A 17,865-nucleotide genomic window follows, 5' to 3' on the forward strand; every position below is an offset into this window, starting at 1 on the left:
GTATTGCTATAGTGTTGTTCTTTAGCATCAGGAAAAAGAAGAAGAAAGATGGAGACTCTTAAGAAAGTCCAGTAGTGCAGCCTCAAATGAAAAAAATATTTTGTAAAATCACTTTCTCAGATAAATTAAAGTTCGGTTGAATTTGTACTTTTAGGCAAAAGTTTCTTAGTAGAACAACTATACGGAAATAAGTTGTTTTAGGGATGCATTATGTGTGTAAGGTCACTTCAACACTCCTCATCAGCGCGTGCTACTTTCCGCTGTTCTCGCGTATGTTACAAATCTAGAACCAGTGTTCGGAGCTTTACTCGTGCTTATAAACTGTACAATTTTTTTTCTATTAATTCACATTTATTATTCAAACATTCTAATACACCAAGACCCTCACTACGCACACTTCATATATTCTTTCTTTAGGTTTAATGGTGTTTAACTAATAACATTCTTTTTGTTCTTTCCGCAAGCGAAGTTGGTGTAAACATCCGGTTTAAATATTCCGAAGTGATGAGAAGGCCTCGCAGAGCTGTCGACTTGGATTTACTAACCCATATGTTGGGTTTTCACATTTATTCCAAATAATTTGTTGTAAAAAGTGCCAATCATGTGTCTACTCATTGGTTCTTCGGGTGTTGGAAAAACTCTTCTACTAAAGAGGTTACAAAGTATCCTTTTAAAATTCATTATTCCCCGGCCATATACAGTGGGTAAGGGTATTCCGGATCACGGATATTCCGGATCACTGCCGCATACATTAACCCCTAGAAACTGTAAATCTCGATGGATTCCTTCACTCAATCTCTCACTTTAAAGCCGATACAGTGCTCTTTAAGGTGATTTATTCTGTTTTACTTGATCTGAACCAGACGTTTACTTGCGCGCTCTGTAACGAGGATACCTATCATCGCGTAATTTGCCGTTGGCAGGTCAGGAAAAGGTAACTCATTCGGAATGGCCTGTCTCAAATAAGACTAGAATCAAGTTGCTTCACGTTAACACTCCAATGCATGCATATACTTTTCACCTGTAAAAAGCAACCAAAATCTTCTCTACATCTGCCATATTTTTGGAGAAATGAGCATTTTATGGAGTTCAAGTCAGTTCCGGATCACCAGAAAATAGGAATCACCAGCCACAGAAAAATGTTAAAAATTACTGTTGAAATAAAGTAATTAGTTTCACGATCTTACTTCGGTTGCCTTTATTTAAAATATATACTCACTCAAGGGTCTGTCTTAGATGTTCTTTGCAGAGTAGATACATAAAACGTTTTGGCCTTCATTTCGTCAAAACGTAATTTGCGGTACAGAACTGTCTGTCAGGTAAAAGGTTATGAATATTGGAAATAAATAACTTGAAAATGCTTTGGGATTGAAATTGTTTTGTTTTGTTTTCAAGTCATATTATTCTTTTTTTTAATAACTTGATGCGTTTTAGTAAGGTACGACTCATTACAAGTGCCAAGCAGTCTTACAGGGTCATTCAGGCAAATTCTTTAAGTAGGTGGCTGTGTGTTTGCTGAGCCAACTGGAGAACCTGTTCCACGTTTTCTCCATTGGCCTGCGGCACCGGCAGAGAAAGGAGGAGGCATGGTCATACTATGTCATTACGTTATTAACCACAGCAACAGAAAGTGACCTTTTATGACAACCAAAAATACCCTGTTACTTATGCCAGAGGCGGGAGCAATGAGGTTGGAGTAGACTCGAGCTATAGTTTGTTTCATTTTAAAACACAAGAAGATACACACCCATAAAGAGTTCAAATAGGCTGGTATTAATAGATTATGCTCGTTAGCTTTACAATCAGTAACTGATGATGTGATGTTAAAGAGCTCCTGACTGAATAGAGCGTTAAAGGTTCTGAAAAAAATGGGTTATTTTTTTTTCCCTCGATAGTTGTACTTTACAAGTTAAAGTCGCATGTAAAAGTCACGACAAAATAATATATATCAATACTGAAGAGATCAGCAACATAAACCACTTATGTATTAACCCCAGGAAAATATTTTCAGCCCACACTGGTACCTGGTATCATGATTCTGGAGTATATTGTTATGAGCAGCAAGTGTTAAAACTATCTACCAAGTGGATGTTGTTATCAACTGCAATGTTTGTTAATTATTCGTTTATCAAACATTATGGATATTGTTAACGCATCTACTTAATAAAACGCGTGTTACTGTTTGACACAGACCCCTGTTGCCCCAAACGAGCACCAATAACCGAACACTGCCTCGTTATGTCACATGATCCGGAATACCCTGAAATGATTCGGAACTGCCGTAATGGCGGAGCGTTTCTTTTGCGATATTTCTAAAGTCAATCAGGATCGAATTAATTTCATATTTTGGTATAAGTAACATGAAACATTGTTCAGTCAGAAATTGCCCTTAGGTGCTTCAGATATATTTTAGCGGAGGCGCATGCAGTTGGTTTTTCGTTAGTGATCTGGAACTGCCCTACGCACTGTATGCTGTTCGGCGAGTTTTCAAGCCAGTTTATTTTTATATCTATATTCAGAATTTCATATATTGTAATTTGGCTTATGATACAATAAGATCTTAACCAGGAGACACACTGTTATGACACTAACCATGGTTACAGACACAGGATGCCATATATTTCAGTTCCCTGAGTTGTAAAATTGCGAACTTCACAGATCCATAGCCGAAAAAAACACCTTATCGTGGCATGGCCATTGTAAAAGAAATTGTGGGATTGTGAGTTAGGTCCCAACAACCCATGGGTTTGGTGACTTGGTTGATTTCATGTCATCTTTACCGCAATGATGATGATGATGATGATGATTTGTCAGGTCCATACTTGAATATTTGCAGACAGCAAAATTACCCCATCGTTTGTTAAGTTAATGAAACAGAATTAATTATGACACTTAATATAGCTGTTCACCGATGTGTCTAGTCAACGATAATTTTTGTATATATCATGGCGGAAGAGAATCATGGCAGTATAAATGGATGTTTTCTCACAACTAAATGTAACATTCCAAATTTCTCATGCCATTTGTTAAATAATATACGTTTATGCCATACAATAACCTCAATTAATTGATTGTGTGACTCTTTGAGTGTTTCTTTTACAGTAGATTGATAGGGAATGAAACAAGACTGACTTGTGTATTTGAACATGCTGTTATATTGGCCATGGAACATCCCTCTGACTAGCTTGAATTTTTTTATAGAGTTCATAACCATGATAACACTGTCTTTCATTTTTCTCTTTTGGCGTTTACTGTGAATAATTTTCATTTACTGTTTTTTTTCATTGTTGTCAGTCACTCTGGAAAAAAAATACTGAACTTTTAAGTGACTGGAACTGTACACACATAATACTAATTTACTGGTGATAATTGTTAGGCAGTGATAACTTTTCAGCATGGCAGGAGGGCAGTGTTATTAAATAATTGTGTATTTTCTGATGGAATCATCGGACATGTAGCCAATGAGAACTCAAGAATCTGGGGTGGAACATCTGAAATATTTCATAACTTGGAGTGGTATTGGAGTGGTATTAGAAAAGTGTATGTTCTCGTTTCATTCCTATTTCCAGCAGCTGTTTTACCAAGCATTCACACTCGTAACCTTGAACTGTTCATGAATCTCATGTACAGTTCAAAATGTGTGTCCAAACTGTGCATTTTCCTTAGTGTTGTGTAGATTACCCTACGAAGGTCACAACAGAAACTGAGATAGCGCCCATGACAATACCAACAGTAAGTACAGATAAAGTCCATTACAAATACATGTATGTCTAGCACACATTTTGTTAATCACTGATTATGAATTTATTTGTCATTATCATTATACTAATGATAACCATTAAATCATCACTTCTGTTGGTGACAGTGAAATCATTGCTTCATGGAATAACACATATACTGATTTTAAACAAAAGTATATTTTGACATTTGGTCAAACAGAATTGAGAAACAGCAGCATGTATTCCATAAAGATTAGAAAACAGGCCACGTTACTTCTCTGCATAATTCTCTTAGTAATGAGTGAATCCATCTTTCTATGGGAACATGTTTAAGGGGACTCTGCCCTTAACTGTGCTGCTATAATATCTTAATCTAGAACCCAGTAAGACGTTGTGTGGAAAGATTATAAAAAAGCTTAATCAGTAAAATACGTTGATCATCTACAACAGCTTCAAAATGCCATTACCAGTCACCAATAAGACTTGCCATTTTTGTATTGTTATGAGAAGTATCCTTTCAGTTTCATGTTGTATTTTCCACAGCATATCTCAAAAACCGTTAAGTATTTTTCTGCAAAACTTGTTTGATATATCAACCAGAAGGAGAACCTAAAGTGTTGCCATTTGCTATTTACAGATTTTTGGGATTTCTTATTTTCCCGGTTTCCATGGAAATGATTTAGACTTAATCTAAAAAGGGAGCAATGGGCTTCATTTCCAGGGCACAGCCTTGAAACCATTTGATATCTTTCAACAGAACTTGGCAGACATATGAGACATATCCCAAAGTGGTGCCTCTTGTTATTCCATTTTAGGTTGCATGTACAGACAGAAGAGTGACATGTGTTGGCAGTTACATTGTCAAGTTAGTACAAAAATGTATGTCTACACATATGACGGTGTACATATAGAAATATCATGAATTACTCAATTTTTCAGGTAGGAACAAACCTGACCACAGTGACACTTGGGCGACGAGATGAGATCACACTCCGAGAACTTGGAGGATCTATGGTCCCGATCTGGCATAATTACTTCAAGGATGCTGGTGCTATCATTGTAAGTCAGATCTGGTTGACACATCATCTAGAGTTGGGACTGACAGTGAAAGGGTGCATGTGGGTTGATGTGATTCAGAGGCGTAAGTTTTACTTGAATGTACGGCAGTTTGGCAATTTGGAATGTGCAAGGAAATTATACCATATATTCAATTTCATCCAACAACATGTGCTAATACTGCTTGAGTGGGATACCATATCAACCTAAACTTGAAATTTGGTCTAAGTAGTTGTCACATAATTTACAGAATGTTTCATTTCAAATGCTTTTCAGAATAGCTTCGAGATTGCCGTCTTGGCATTTCTCTGCATTGTATTCTGATTCCAGTATATGGTAAACCTAATAAACCAGTTCTAGGTTGACCAAGATCTTTATGGATAAATCTTTTTAGTTCTTTGAAACACAATGTTTGGGGATCATTTCAGACCCCTTCATCAGGTGAACTGACAGTTGATGCTATGACACTGACCTTATGATGTCATAACTGTGCCATGACATCATACTGCATGTGACATCACAATCACAGGGAAGGATATAGCATAAGTGTAGTTAAAGGTCACGTGCACCCAAAAAATCAAACATTATTAAAACACAATTGTTATTTATTCATGACATATAATATACATTGCTGCTTTTAAAAAAAAACAAATAAACAAAATTATAAGCGTACAATCGCGATTCAAAAGTGCAATATTTTGTACGTGGGCTTACTTCCCTTGTAATGAAGCCCTCGCGAGACCGAACCCAGTCATAGTGGGTGGGTTTGCACTCAAGTGTAACGACAGCTTCCGATTGGCTGGTTCATTTGCTCACTGTGTAAAGGAAGATGATCTGTTTTTTGGGCATTTTAGAAGTATGGTGAGTCACAAAAACGTAAATTTTTCCTTATCCTGACTCATGCTTAATTGCTTATCTCCTCTTCCCTGGTGGAATACGTGAAATCCCTTGAAGTTCCCTTCTTAAAGAAGCGAACATAGAATACACTCACCCACGTGTAGCCTCCCCTTTCCCGCGCAAACGGTCAGCTGACCGACCATGCTTGTCACTCTCTTCTTATCGCACGACGAGGGCGGCTGGAGTTACCTGGCGTCTCCACTACGGCGATAAGTTTTTAAACTTTTTCAGTCCTTTAACTATGTTTATGTCGTATGCGGTATATGGTTTATGTATATGTATCACAATCTGTTTATTTGCAATTATTGTGTGTTGATATAGCAGTTGATGAAATCGTGTTTACAGTGTAGATTACGACTGTCAGCAGTTGACCCACCTTTAGTATCTCTGTCATGTAAGCCCTTATGTTCTTCCACTATTTGCTCTGAATTTTGCAGAAATGTATCTGTTTCAGGATTTATTGTATAAATTTGTTCTTTTCACAGGCATGCGCAGGACAGGCAACGTCGACTTTCATTAGTCATGTCTAATCAGATGATTTAGCTTCAGGTAACCATTTTTACATTAACTGCTGAATTTCATTCCACTTACCAGTCAGGCGTGTCCCCGGGTTTATGTCTTGGGTCCAGCTAGTTGTCCCTTAGACCACAGAAGAGTACTTCATCTGGAACAGGGCCGTTGCAGCCTAAGAAGTCTAGATCACCATCATTGTCGAAGACGGAGTCATCACAGAATCAATCTTCTTCGACTAAGAAGTCCTTCGGTGATGAGATCGTCCATTTACAGGAACGAAATGTCTGTGATGAGCCGCCGTTCATGCTACACCTCGAGCAGAATGTCAACCGGCATAGACAACTCCAGGTCCTCAGACAACGTAGACTTCGTCAGCAGCCTTGGTCATCGCAGTAGACATCTCTATGAGTCAGCCGTCACTGCACTCAATGCAGCGGTTCGACACAGACGCCGTCATGCAACATGAGCTGGAAGAAGAACGGAGACTACAGTCTTCAACTACTTCAACTGCTGCTCTTAGATCGGCCATGACTATTTTGTCACAGCTCTGGATCGTCAGACAACATAGACTTCGTCAGCAGCCTCGGTTATTGCAGCAGACATCTCTACAAGTCAGCCGTGACTGCACTCAATCCAGCCATTGGACAGCCGTTGGGAAAAGGTCATGTTGAACAAGAACGAAGACTACAATCTTCAAGTACGTCGACTGCTGCGCCGTGTGAGCACTCAACTAGATCTACACTCATTCCAGGGAATGAAGAGGAGGTGTATGCATGCACTTGCTCAGGAAGATCGTCACCGTCATCCTTATCATCCCATCGCAGTTTGGAGAGAGATCCACCTACGTCGAGTGAGGGCACCCGCACGGGCGAGTGCACTCACATGAGTGACTACACCCGCGTGAGTGAGGAAGCTCACGTGGGTGATTGCACTCACAGGTCTACTCGTCAACGAAATTTCATCAGTCTCCCCAGCTCATTGAAGGCACCGTCAGCACTCGTCCCCTTCAGGCCTGGACTCACATAAGAAGGATCGTTGGCATCCATCGAATGTTTCGCACTCATGGAAGGATGAAGACAGATACTACCGATCGTCATCTCCGGAGGAAGTCCTCTTCTTAGACTCGGAAGTCACATCGTGGATCAGGAATGGTCTGGACTTGGTCTCGCCATTCAAAGACTCCAACGACTCCAACACTTATAGGATGAAGAAGGAAGACATGCGTTGACGTTTCCGGCAGTAGCTCCGATATCTGCGATTTCTGAGAAGTTATATACGGCATTCAAGTCAGCATCCAAGTTTCAACAACAACATATGCCACAAGTCATGATGATCAAGTCCATCAACACCTTGACAGCGGTGCTCAAGCAGACAAGTCAGCATTACACTGACAAGTCCAAGTTCTCCAGAGTCCAGAGAGCGAGACACAAGAAGTCTAATACCAGAGCATCCAAGGGCAGAAGAGGAGGAGAACATTGAAGATCAGGGTTGGAACGTCTGGAGTTTTCCACCCTCAGCCATTCCCATACATTTGTCTCCAGTGGGTGGATGTCTTGAACTTTACTGGAAGAACTGGGGAATTCTCAACGATGAATAAAAGATTCTTTGAGACGACTACAACATACCACTGCAAACTACACCTCCAATCTCAAGAGATGACAGTATTATCGGCGGTGGAAAAATTCCGACACATCTACCTGGAAAACAATTTGTCTGCATCAACTACAAGCAGCGGAAGTTTTTTTTGCTCGCCAAACAGCATGGTTACGGGCAAGCCTGAATACTAGCAAGGGTATCACAGTTTGAACAAGATTTCATGATGATCAGTTGTCTGCTATACCAGTGACGTCACGTCTACAATCTGATTGGTCCCAGAGAGACAACTCCCTGCGCAGAATGTGATGTTATTGGTCCAGTGTCAGGAAGTCGTCTACATTCAACTTACAGACTTTCAGTGATGGAAAGATGTCGTTTACACACTAGTTTAGCGCTCTACAGCGTCATTTGATTCTTCAAGCGGCAAAGAGATCTTCTTCAGAGGCATGGCCGTCACAGTGGAAGAAGTCTATATTGTCAAAGATGAAGTAATCTTCTTCCAGGTCTTTGCAGAATCATCATTCTTCGATGAAGAAATCGTTTGGGGAAGAAATCGTCCCTCTACAAGAACGACACATCTTCGGTGAGCCGACGTTGATTCTACACAATGAGCAAGATGTCAACCAACGTAGTCAACGGGCATCGTCATCTAGATCAACCCCGACGACATCATCAACACCTCTCAACCATTATGAAGATCGCCAGTACTACGTTGAAATACATCGCTGTCCCAGAGGATTGATGGGTCAGAGCTCAAGCCGATGATTAGAGCTAGTTCTACTCTCTCCATTACCACTACGACATTGAAAATGTCTACTCAGTCTTCTCACGTCACCTCAGGATATGACCAGACAAAGACGCATACTACCATGTCGATGATAGTGGTTCCTGAGTCACAGTTTCGCGTCCTGACGGGTTTATGACAATGGACATCTTGAGACCAAACCTGCTATGGTGGACTCGCCAGTCGAATGTCTGTGCAGGAACTTACATGTTAGAACCGACATTCAACAACCATCTTTATGTAGACACGTCTCTCCAAGGATGGAGTGCCCAACTATACAACGAGGTTGCAGCAGGATCCTGGAAGAAGGAAGATCAAGCTCTTCACATCAAACAGTTGGAGATGAAAGTGGTGATACATGCTACTGATTATATACACAGACAACTCAACAGGGGCCTTCTACGTAAACAAGGGTCAACAAGATCTCCATCTCTACTACACCTAACATTTCTTCTCTTCGACATGGTCGACAGTCTGAATCTCCAAATAAAAACGTCTCACATACCAGGAGTCTGCAACATCATGGCAGACGCCTTACCTCGTCCTCTTTGTCCATCACCAACAGAGTGAATGCTGCATCAAGAGGCATTTCACCTAATCAGACAGACATTTGGATCTCTGCAAATAGACTTGTCACCAAACAGACAGCAACCTTTGTGTAACCAGTACCAGATCCGTTACCTTGGGCAACAGACATTCTCAGCATCTCTTGGGATGAACTAAACGCATTTGTGTTTTCCCCTCTAGTGCTGCTTCCGAGGGTCATTGAGAAAATCAGACATACGACACAACTACAACTGATTTTGGGTTACACCCTACTGAACCAGGAGACATTGGTTTCCAACATTTATAGAGGAGTGAGAACAAACAGAGCTAAAACTACCTGATTGGAAAAATCTTCTCGTCCATCCCCACACGAAACAGGCGCACTGCAACCCATCTGCATTGAGACTTCACATGTGGACCATATCTGTTTGAAACACAGAGAATACTCAGCGTGAACAGGGAAATCCTTACGGAAATCCACTCGCACTCTATGTGATGACAAGTGGAAGCATTTTGAGACATACGCCAATAAGAAAAAGCTTTACGGCATGGAAAGTCCACGGCAGATAGCAGAGCATTGAAAATATACATCGCACATACCAACTCTAGAAGGCAACGATTCAGGTGCCAATTTATCTTTATATCTATTGAGACATCTATGGCAGTATACCGCAACACTACCTCAATGTGAATCAGAGCTGTTATATTGAGAGGCTATAAAGCATCAGGATTGGAACCTCTGGGAGCCTCCAACCCACATGAGGTCAGAGCCTTGGCCTCTACTCTAGCGCTACTTGGAAACAGCTCACAATCAACTATAATGGAGGGCTGCTTTTGGACGTCAAACATGGTGTTTCCTAACCACTTTCATATGAGACATAACCACTGCAGACGACACTGGCATTCATCAGTTTGGGCCTCAGCAACTAACACATCCCCGAAGGCACTGAGTTCACTAACCCGTTTTATCACGTTACTTGTGGAAGACAGGCGCTCTGCAGAGTATAATGGTGGAAAGTCCATGCGCACGTCTTGAACAGACTAGCACGAGTGATTATGATCCTGTACTCGTAATGAAGACACTTGTACATGAAGAGGGGTCGCAACTTGATTACGATATCTTAACATTTAGTTGCATCAGAAACTAGCAGGACACTAGTTACTTTCAATGTCATCACGTTCCAGTCAACGAAGCCTTCTGCAGAAGACAAGTTTGACTGGATATGATCCCCCCAAGAATCTACAAGAACAGAACCAAATTATGGCTGTTACCAGTAGTTCCCGCTGGGGGGAAATTATTGGATGTTTTGTTGGATTCTGTAGGCAATTACGCAGGAGTCAGGATAAGGAAAAATGTTTTATACTTATCCTGACTCATGACGAAAGCCCTCCCAGTCACCCCTCACATGCACGCTGAATTCCAATAATTTTCTTGTCGGCCGATTTAGAAGGAGAGAGTAACAAGCATGTCAGCTGACTGTTTGAGCGGGAAATGGGAGGCTACACGTGGGTGAGTGTATTTTACGTCTGCTTCTTTTAGAGGGGAACTTCAGGTATTCAGAAAATTACATGATTCTTTATGGATAACAACTTCTTTTATTGTACTTGATGGGTCATTTCAGTATGGATTCATATACCGTTGTCAAACAAAATCATACACACTAGAAGAAGTTGTTATCCATAAAGAATATATATAGAGATGTTGGGTTTTGTAAATACATGTTCTCTGAATTTGCGTTCAATCCAATCCAAAAAGTCATCTCAGTAGTGATGGTGAACTACTGCGTGGTTGGAAACTGTCATTCGTTCATGTTCAAAGCAGGACTTGAAACTGACAGGAGTTAGCACCAGTTTCCGTCAGATCCAGTCATCCCAGCAAAATGGATGTAGTTTGTTTGCAACCCCCAGATACAAAAACATGTCATGTGTACAAGTATCACACCTGCCTAATTACATAATGTAGCAGAGACAGCACTCAAGTGCGAGAGTCATAAATCAATTTGTTTTGTTCATGGCGTATAATCTGATAGGTGTTAAGTTCAAATTGCATGTGGTCAATGATTGAAGCTGTGTATTGCATATTGTCTTCAGCAGACAGGCTGCCAGACATATAGGTGTCAATAAACCAGACATTGAGCTTTTTCTATGTCAGAGGCTGCTTACCACAATCAACAAGTGTATTTTTTGTGTAACGAGTAGATTGTTTACTTGTTTGTGTACACAATCAAGATTAGACTACTGCTCACGACTGCATACTCCAGGCATGCATACTGTTTCAAGTTCCGCGAATCTATTTACTGCACATGCATTATGGGTGCAGCGCAGCACGGCACAGCTGTTGAAACCTCTTTTCCCCCCAGCGCTGGGGGAAATTTAGAGAATCGTTTGAACTCTGATTTCGCGGGCTTTTTTTTTTCATTGCATTTTTTTCAACTTTATAGGTTGAATTGGCATTTTTGACGATTTGTTTTGATGATTTGATTTTTGATGAAGTGTATACCGAAAGGTATCAGAATCTGCATCTGTTTTATGTTGCATTTGACCTACAAAAAAAACTTGACCGGTTATGTCATAACTGTGCCTTGACATCACAATGCATATCCGTCATTGTGATTGTTATGTCACACGTATTGTGTCATCATTGCACAGATAAAACATCATAGGGTCGATATGATAGCATCAACTCTCAGTTCATCTGATGAAGGGGTCTGAAATGACCCCGTAACATTTTGTTTCAAAGAATTAAAAAGATTTATACATAAAGATCCTGGTGATATATATAACTTCTAAATGCCACTAAAAGACATCAGTTCTATGTTGTTGTGTAATGTGATTCTCTACTGTTTTATCTAATTGCTGTACCTGATGAACCAATTCCAGACTGCTGTGTCAATTACTTTGTAGTCCAATCTGATTCCAGTACCTGGTGGACCTGACAAACCAGTTCCAGATTGTTGTCTAGTGTGATTCTCAACAATATGTTTTCATTCCAGTACATGGTGGACTTGACAAACCGGTTCCAGATTGCTGCTTCCTGTATACAGTTACTGATGGTGCTGTCCCATGCAGACACCCAGGGTCTACCTGTCCTTCTCATCCTCAATAAGACGTAGGTATCAAGTTAAAGAATTTAGGTAGTTTTACTTTTGATGAGATATATATTGTAAGATCACTTTTAAAACAAAGCAGTTTTCAACAAATGGATCCTGAGTATAGCAGAATGGAGATATAATGCACTGGAGGTTTAAGGAGTGATACAACCTTTTACACACAAGTCATCAGACTGATGTACCCTTTGTGTCATTGAGTGAGTTTAGTTTTATAGCACTCTCACCAATATTCAAGCTTATGGTGAATAGCATTGAATTTAAGCAAGAGGTTACGATGACATGTGTCAACCAAGTCTGCAAGTCTGACCACCCAATCATGTTAGTCACCTCTTACATCAAGTATAGTTGCCTTCTGTGGCAAGCATGGTTTGTTGGAAACCTATTCTACCCTGGACCTTCACAGACATAAACTATCTGTAACGTGACAGGTCACTGACACACAGACATCCGTCCATCAAGGCTTGATATCACATTTACATGAACACCTCTTATGACAAGCATGGGTTGCTGAAGGTCAGTTCTAACCTCAATCTTTATTGGTCCACATTGTATCACATCTTTGATGACCTCAACAGATAGCATGTGAGTGTGAATGCTGTCTTCTATAGGAGACAGATACAATATATCACATATGAAGACCTCAGCACACAGTATGTGAGTGTGAATGTTTTCTTATATGACCAGTCCGCAGTAGGAGACAGATACAATGTATTACATCAGACATGAATAAATGTCATATGTGAGGACCACAGAAGACAGCATGTGAGTGTGAATGTTTTCTTATATGACCAGTCTGCAGTAGGAGACAGATACAATGTATTACATCAGACATGAATAAATGTCATATGTGAGGACCACAGAAGACAGCATGTGAGTGTGAATGTTTTCTTATATGACCAGTCTGCAGTAGGAGACAGATACAATGTATTACATCAGACATGAATAAATGTCCTATATGAGGACCTCAGCAGACAGCATGTGAGTGTGAATGTTTTCTTATGTGACCAGTCAGCAAAATATCATTTATATTGTCACACTAGATAAACTGTATCATCAGTGAAGACCTGAGCAGACAGTTGGTGGTTATGTATGAAGTCTAATGCTATGGCTGACCTCTGCTTGCAGCGACCTGCCAACTGTGATGAACCATGGGGAACTGGAGTCACTGTTCCGACTACAGGACATCCTCACACACTGCCCCAAGATGTCCGTCCTCGAGATGAGTGCCAAGACTGGACATGGACTGGACCTGATTGCCAAATGGATCCTGCAGCATCACAAGCCTGCACCACCCCCCAGTCAAGCCCCTACAGAGTAGGAATCACGGGGCTCGGGTAGCTAGGCATGATGGCAAAACTTTCCATGGGAATCCGTGTCTGGGTCCCGATTCACAAAACGTTCATAGCATTACGAACTGTTGTAACACTATAGTTTATCATATGCTTAAGAATATCATAGCACTATGACCATATTGTGACCCTGAGCCTAGATTTTCAAAGCTCTCTTAGCACTAATATAGTTGTAACTGCCATACATTAACATTAACTTATAACTATCTTAGCGCTAAGAGAGCTTCGAAAATCTCTTCCCTGAACTAGTACATGTGATCACATGAGATAGACACTTAATGATCAGACATATGCTGTGGTGTTTTTTATTTTCCCAGAAAATCATGTTTTTTATCAAAAGTGTTTTTTGACTATTTTGTTCTAGTCTGTGACCATACCCACAAATATGCCTATGTTTAAGTCTGTGTGGTCCTGCAAATTCAGCAAATAACAGTCCTTGCGATAACACTAAAATGATAGTAAGCACCATTTTCAAGCAAACAGACACAAAAGCTTAGGGCTGAAACAGATATTGGCAGACCAATTTTAATGGCAGCTAACATTGTGTAAGGCAGTGTAGTATATATAATGGTTTCCGAATGAGGCTGATAAAAAGCATTGATGTCTATTGTCAGTTTAAGAAATAGATCTTTGAAAGTTGTGACAGATGTATCAGCCATGACAACTGATGTCACATAGGAAAAGGTTGGAGTTGTGTCCCCTAGCTTATCAGGATCTTCTGGTCTTAATAGCAATGATCATATGCATCCATGATTCTTATAGTGTACAATAGGCATTGTCCGATGCTTTTGTGACATTTTGCTAGTTATAAAAGTGGCTGTGGAGAGGTATCCCATATCATCCATGATATGTCTAATGTGGCAGTGCCCTCCCTTATCTCTTACCCTCATTTAAAAGGAAATGATAATATTCTGATGGTCTGATGCTGGGAGATACATTCATTTGGCACAATCATTTATTGTCCATTGTGTCTTCCTTCATACTGTCATGCGATATACCTTTGACCGATCACTCGCCAAACCTTACACAGAATTTTATGTCTTTTATGTGTCCATTTGTAAACATGAGCTTATATCTGCAACCAAAATTTCGGCCTCATGTAAGTGAGCCTTCATTGTATTAAATCAAGTCAAAAGACTGTCATGTTTAAACTTTTAGTTGCAAATTGTTTTCCTTAGTGTTAAGCTAGAGAAAGAGAATGCTATGCTGTGAGAGGTCTTCAGATGCTTTAGGAATGAGACTATTCAAGGTAATTTGAGTCTGGGTGATATCGTCACTTGTTTCAACCATGAAATTTGATGGTACAGCTATCTATAGTATCAGGTGGGATCAAAGCTGTAATCTTTAACTGGAAACAAGAAATAACACAGAAGACATTTCAATGATTACACTGGTGTGATCAAATGTGTTGTGGCTTTTGTTTAAACCCGTCGTGTGTATTCTGTGTACTGGTGATTGAGGTCTCCATATACCATTATGAAGACAGATATGCAATGTAAATGATCGAGATTACCACTTGTCACACTTCCTGTTAATGGAACCAGCTGTGGCTGGGTAGGTTAGATCACAGACTTTGTGTGCTGGTGACAAGGTGGCTTTCTCTGTGAAGACTGGTTCAAATCTCAGATGCAACTCAACCCCAAACAAATACTAGAATATGTTCTTTAGATATGTCTGGATTATCCTAATCAAGCCAATGTTCATGGGTTTCACATAGTGGATATCAGCTAACTCTATGATATGTGGTTGAAATTATGGTGTATCAGGATTCAAGATCACTATACCTGCGTTAATGGGTTTCACAAGCATGGTAAATGTTATGTCCTCTATCACTTTGGGCTTTTCAACTGTTGTTCAGTCCTCCAACAGAGTGTGATAGTTACAGAGTATTTGCATGTCAAGAATCATTGTTCAAACTTTGTGATATGCTTCATGTCACAGTATGGAGATTCAGTTAGTCTATTTTATTGCAAGCATTCATGTTGGATATTTTAGACTTGTTATACATGTTTTTATTTAATTCTTGTTATATAGTGTTGTACAATACAAATATTATTTTATGTAGATTTTTGCTGGTCCAGCAAACTTTAATGTAGCTAAGATTATTTTGTTTTGCAGTATTTTTTTGCAAAAAATAAAGATGTGATGAATGTGTGAACTTGTTTGTTACTTTGATGGAGAGGGTGCACCTTTGTTTCTCTATTGTACTGTAGTGGTGGGTCAGTTCATTTAAATAATTCAAGATTGGTCGCAGTGACTAAGCAATCAGTTATGTTTTCTAATAATCGAACACAAACAACTCTGGAACACTTGTTTGCATTAACAATATTTTTCAGGGTTGGTTTTGTCTGTTGCATTTCATGAGCACTGCAATGTTTGAATTTATCTTAAAGACTCCAAGAAACTTATGTTCCAAACGTAGTAGTCATCCGACACTGTAATGGGGGTGGTGGTGTTGCCTAGTGGTTAAAGCGTTCAGTCATCAAACCAAAGACACAGGTTCGATTCCCCACATGGGTACAATGAATGAAGCCATTTTCTGCTGTCCCCCACCATGATTTTGCTGGAATATTGCTAGAAGCGGCGTATAACTAAACACACTCACTCATTGGGTGTAACTGACCAAATGGCTGTGAACAATTTTGGTATTGACAATGAAAGTCAGATGTGGCATCAAGGGTTTACGGAAAGGTAAGCGTGTCCTTCTTTACCCATAGTGCTCCATATTCTCACAATGTGGATGACGGAGTAATGCAGGTCCTCACACAGCAAATACTTACTCTTGATGTGAAGTGTGTTTCATAAATGACATTAGCAATTATTTTTGATGATTGATCAGTTGTAATGATTTTGAGATTTTAACCAATTCCCAACACTATTGTACAGTTAGTCCTATGGAAAACATTCAGCGCCAAAACAGTCGGGTAGCCAGGTGGTTACCATGGTGGGTGCACATAATCAGCCATCACATCTGAGACAGTTTTAGGAGGTTTTCAAAGCCCATTCAACAGTTTTAAGGAACTGAAGAAAGACATACAAAACATGTCATTGAATATTCACCAGGTTGGACAAATGTTGAACCAACTATCAGAGGGAGATAACTCTTAGCTACATTGCTGCACTGGGAAAGATTTGCATCATGATAGAGAATTACCACTCGCTCTCATTGCAAGATTATCATTGTATTAGTTTCCCGTAAAATCAGGGCCTTTTTAGGGTAAATCATTGGCAATTAATAAGACAAGAAATTAAGTTGGACTAAGACGTTCTATATCTTATGTAATGATATAATGGACCCATGATCAGTCAGGTTTGGCATGTGGTGGTGGGGTTGCTTAAGTAGAGTTATGGCCCTTGGGCACACCATAAACCTGTGATTGTGATTCACCTGTGCTTTGTCAGAGTTTGTCTAATACTGGGATCACTCAAACAGGCTATCCTCCCACAACTAACACACCCTGATATAGCTGGAGTACATGTCCTACTGACACCAGCATCATACACAACTCGCTCATCTGTTTCAATACACTTCACCTCCAAAGAAGGAAGCCCAAGTACTTTGGCCAGTGAGCTTGCTTTAGCAGTATTTCGTAACACACACTTTTTTTCTTTATTTTTCTTTTTTGTTTGTTTGTTTGCTTGTTTGAATGTTTTTTAAAGCTGAATTCAGGACCCCTCAATCTTCTGATAAACTACAGAAGCATAGCAGTCTAATTATCTCCTACATAAGGCATACTACCTCCTACCTAGGACTTACTCTCTCCTACGTAGGACTTACTATCTCCTACGTAGGACTTAGTATCTCCTGTAGGAGATGATCAATATATGTCAATATGTGTAGATGTTTGTGCACTTCGTGAAATGCACATGCTTTAAGTCATGTGACATTACCAGCCAAGCATAATGTAAGAATGTGACATGTGACCTGCCTATTTGCATGACTGGGTCGCTGTTCTGGTAAGTAGCTAAACACCCTTGACATGTGAGGTGTTGTTGTGACTTGAAATAATGACAGCTCTTATAGACAACTTTCTTATTATCGAGTGATAAATTATGACAATTAAAATCCTCAATGGTAGAAGAATTATAAAGCTTCATGCCAAATTGGAAACGGATAGCACTTATAGTTTTAAAGTAAAGTTACCAAAGACAGTCCTGAAACATTTTCTGCCAGACTATAGAGTCTACAGTCAGAGTGTTTCATTCACTTTTAGAGTATGCAGTTACGTGTTACATTTACCATTAGAGTCAACTATCATGTTTCATTTACAACAGTCTACTGTTTCTTTCACCAT

The 17,865-nt window shown here is 39.9% G+C and overlaps 1 protein-coding gene across 1 annotated transcript; it reads left to right on the forward strand.

The window, feature by feature from the left end:
- Nucleotides 1-294: 294 nt before the first annotated feature.
- Nucleotides 295-15,724, forward strand: LOC137283538 (ADP-ribosylation factor-like protein 16). Its single transcript, XM_067815096.1, has 5 exons — nucleotides 295-662; nucleotides 3,677-3,732; nucleotides 4,659-4,778; nucleotides 12,105-12,220; nucleotides 13,347-15,724. The coding sequence occupies exons 1-5, from the start codon at nucleotides 602-604 to the stop codon at nucleotides 13,537-13,539; spliced, it is 546 nt and encodes a 181-aa protein (XP_067671197.1). The 5' UTR covers nucleotides 295-601; the 3' UTR covers nucleotides 13,540-15,724.
- Nucleotides 15,725-17,865: the final 2,141 nt, after the last annotated feature.

Source organism: Haliotis asinina, chromosome 5 (genome assembly GCF_037392515.1).
Source record: "Haliotis asinina isolate JCU_RB_2024 chromosome 5, JCU_Hal_asi_v2, whole genome shotgun sequence".
NCBI classification, from domain to species: domain Eukaryota; kingdom Metazoa; phylum Mollusca; class Gastropoda; order Lepetellida; family Haliotidae; genus Haliotis; species Haliotis asinina.

Excerpts from the sequence above, each read along its gene's own strand:
- LOC137283538 (XM_067815096.1), top strand. The coding sequence starts at position 602 with ATGTGTCTACTCATTGGTTCTTCGGGTGTTGGAAAAACTCTTCTACTA. Across the intron at positions 3,733-4,658 it reads CGCCCATGACAATACCAACA|GTAGGAACAAACCTGACCAC; the intron begins GTAAGTACAGAT and ends TCAATTTTTCAG. Across the intron at positions 4,779-12,104 it reads AGGATGCTGGTGCTATCATT|TACATGGTGGACTTGACAAA; the intron begins GTAAGTCAGATC and ends TTTTCATTCCAG.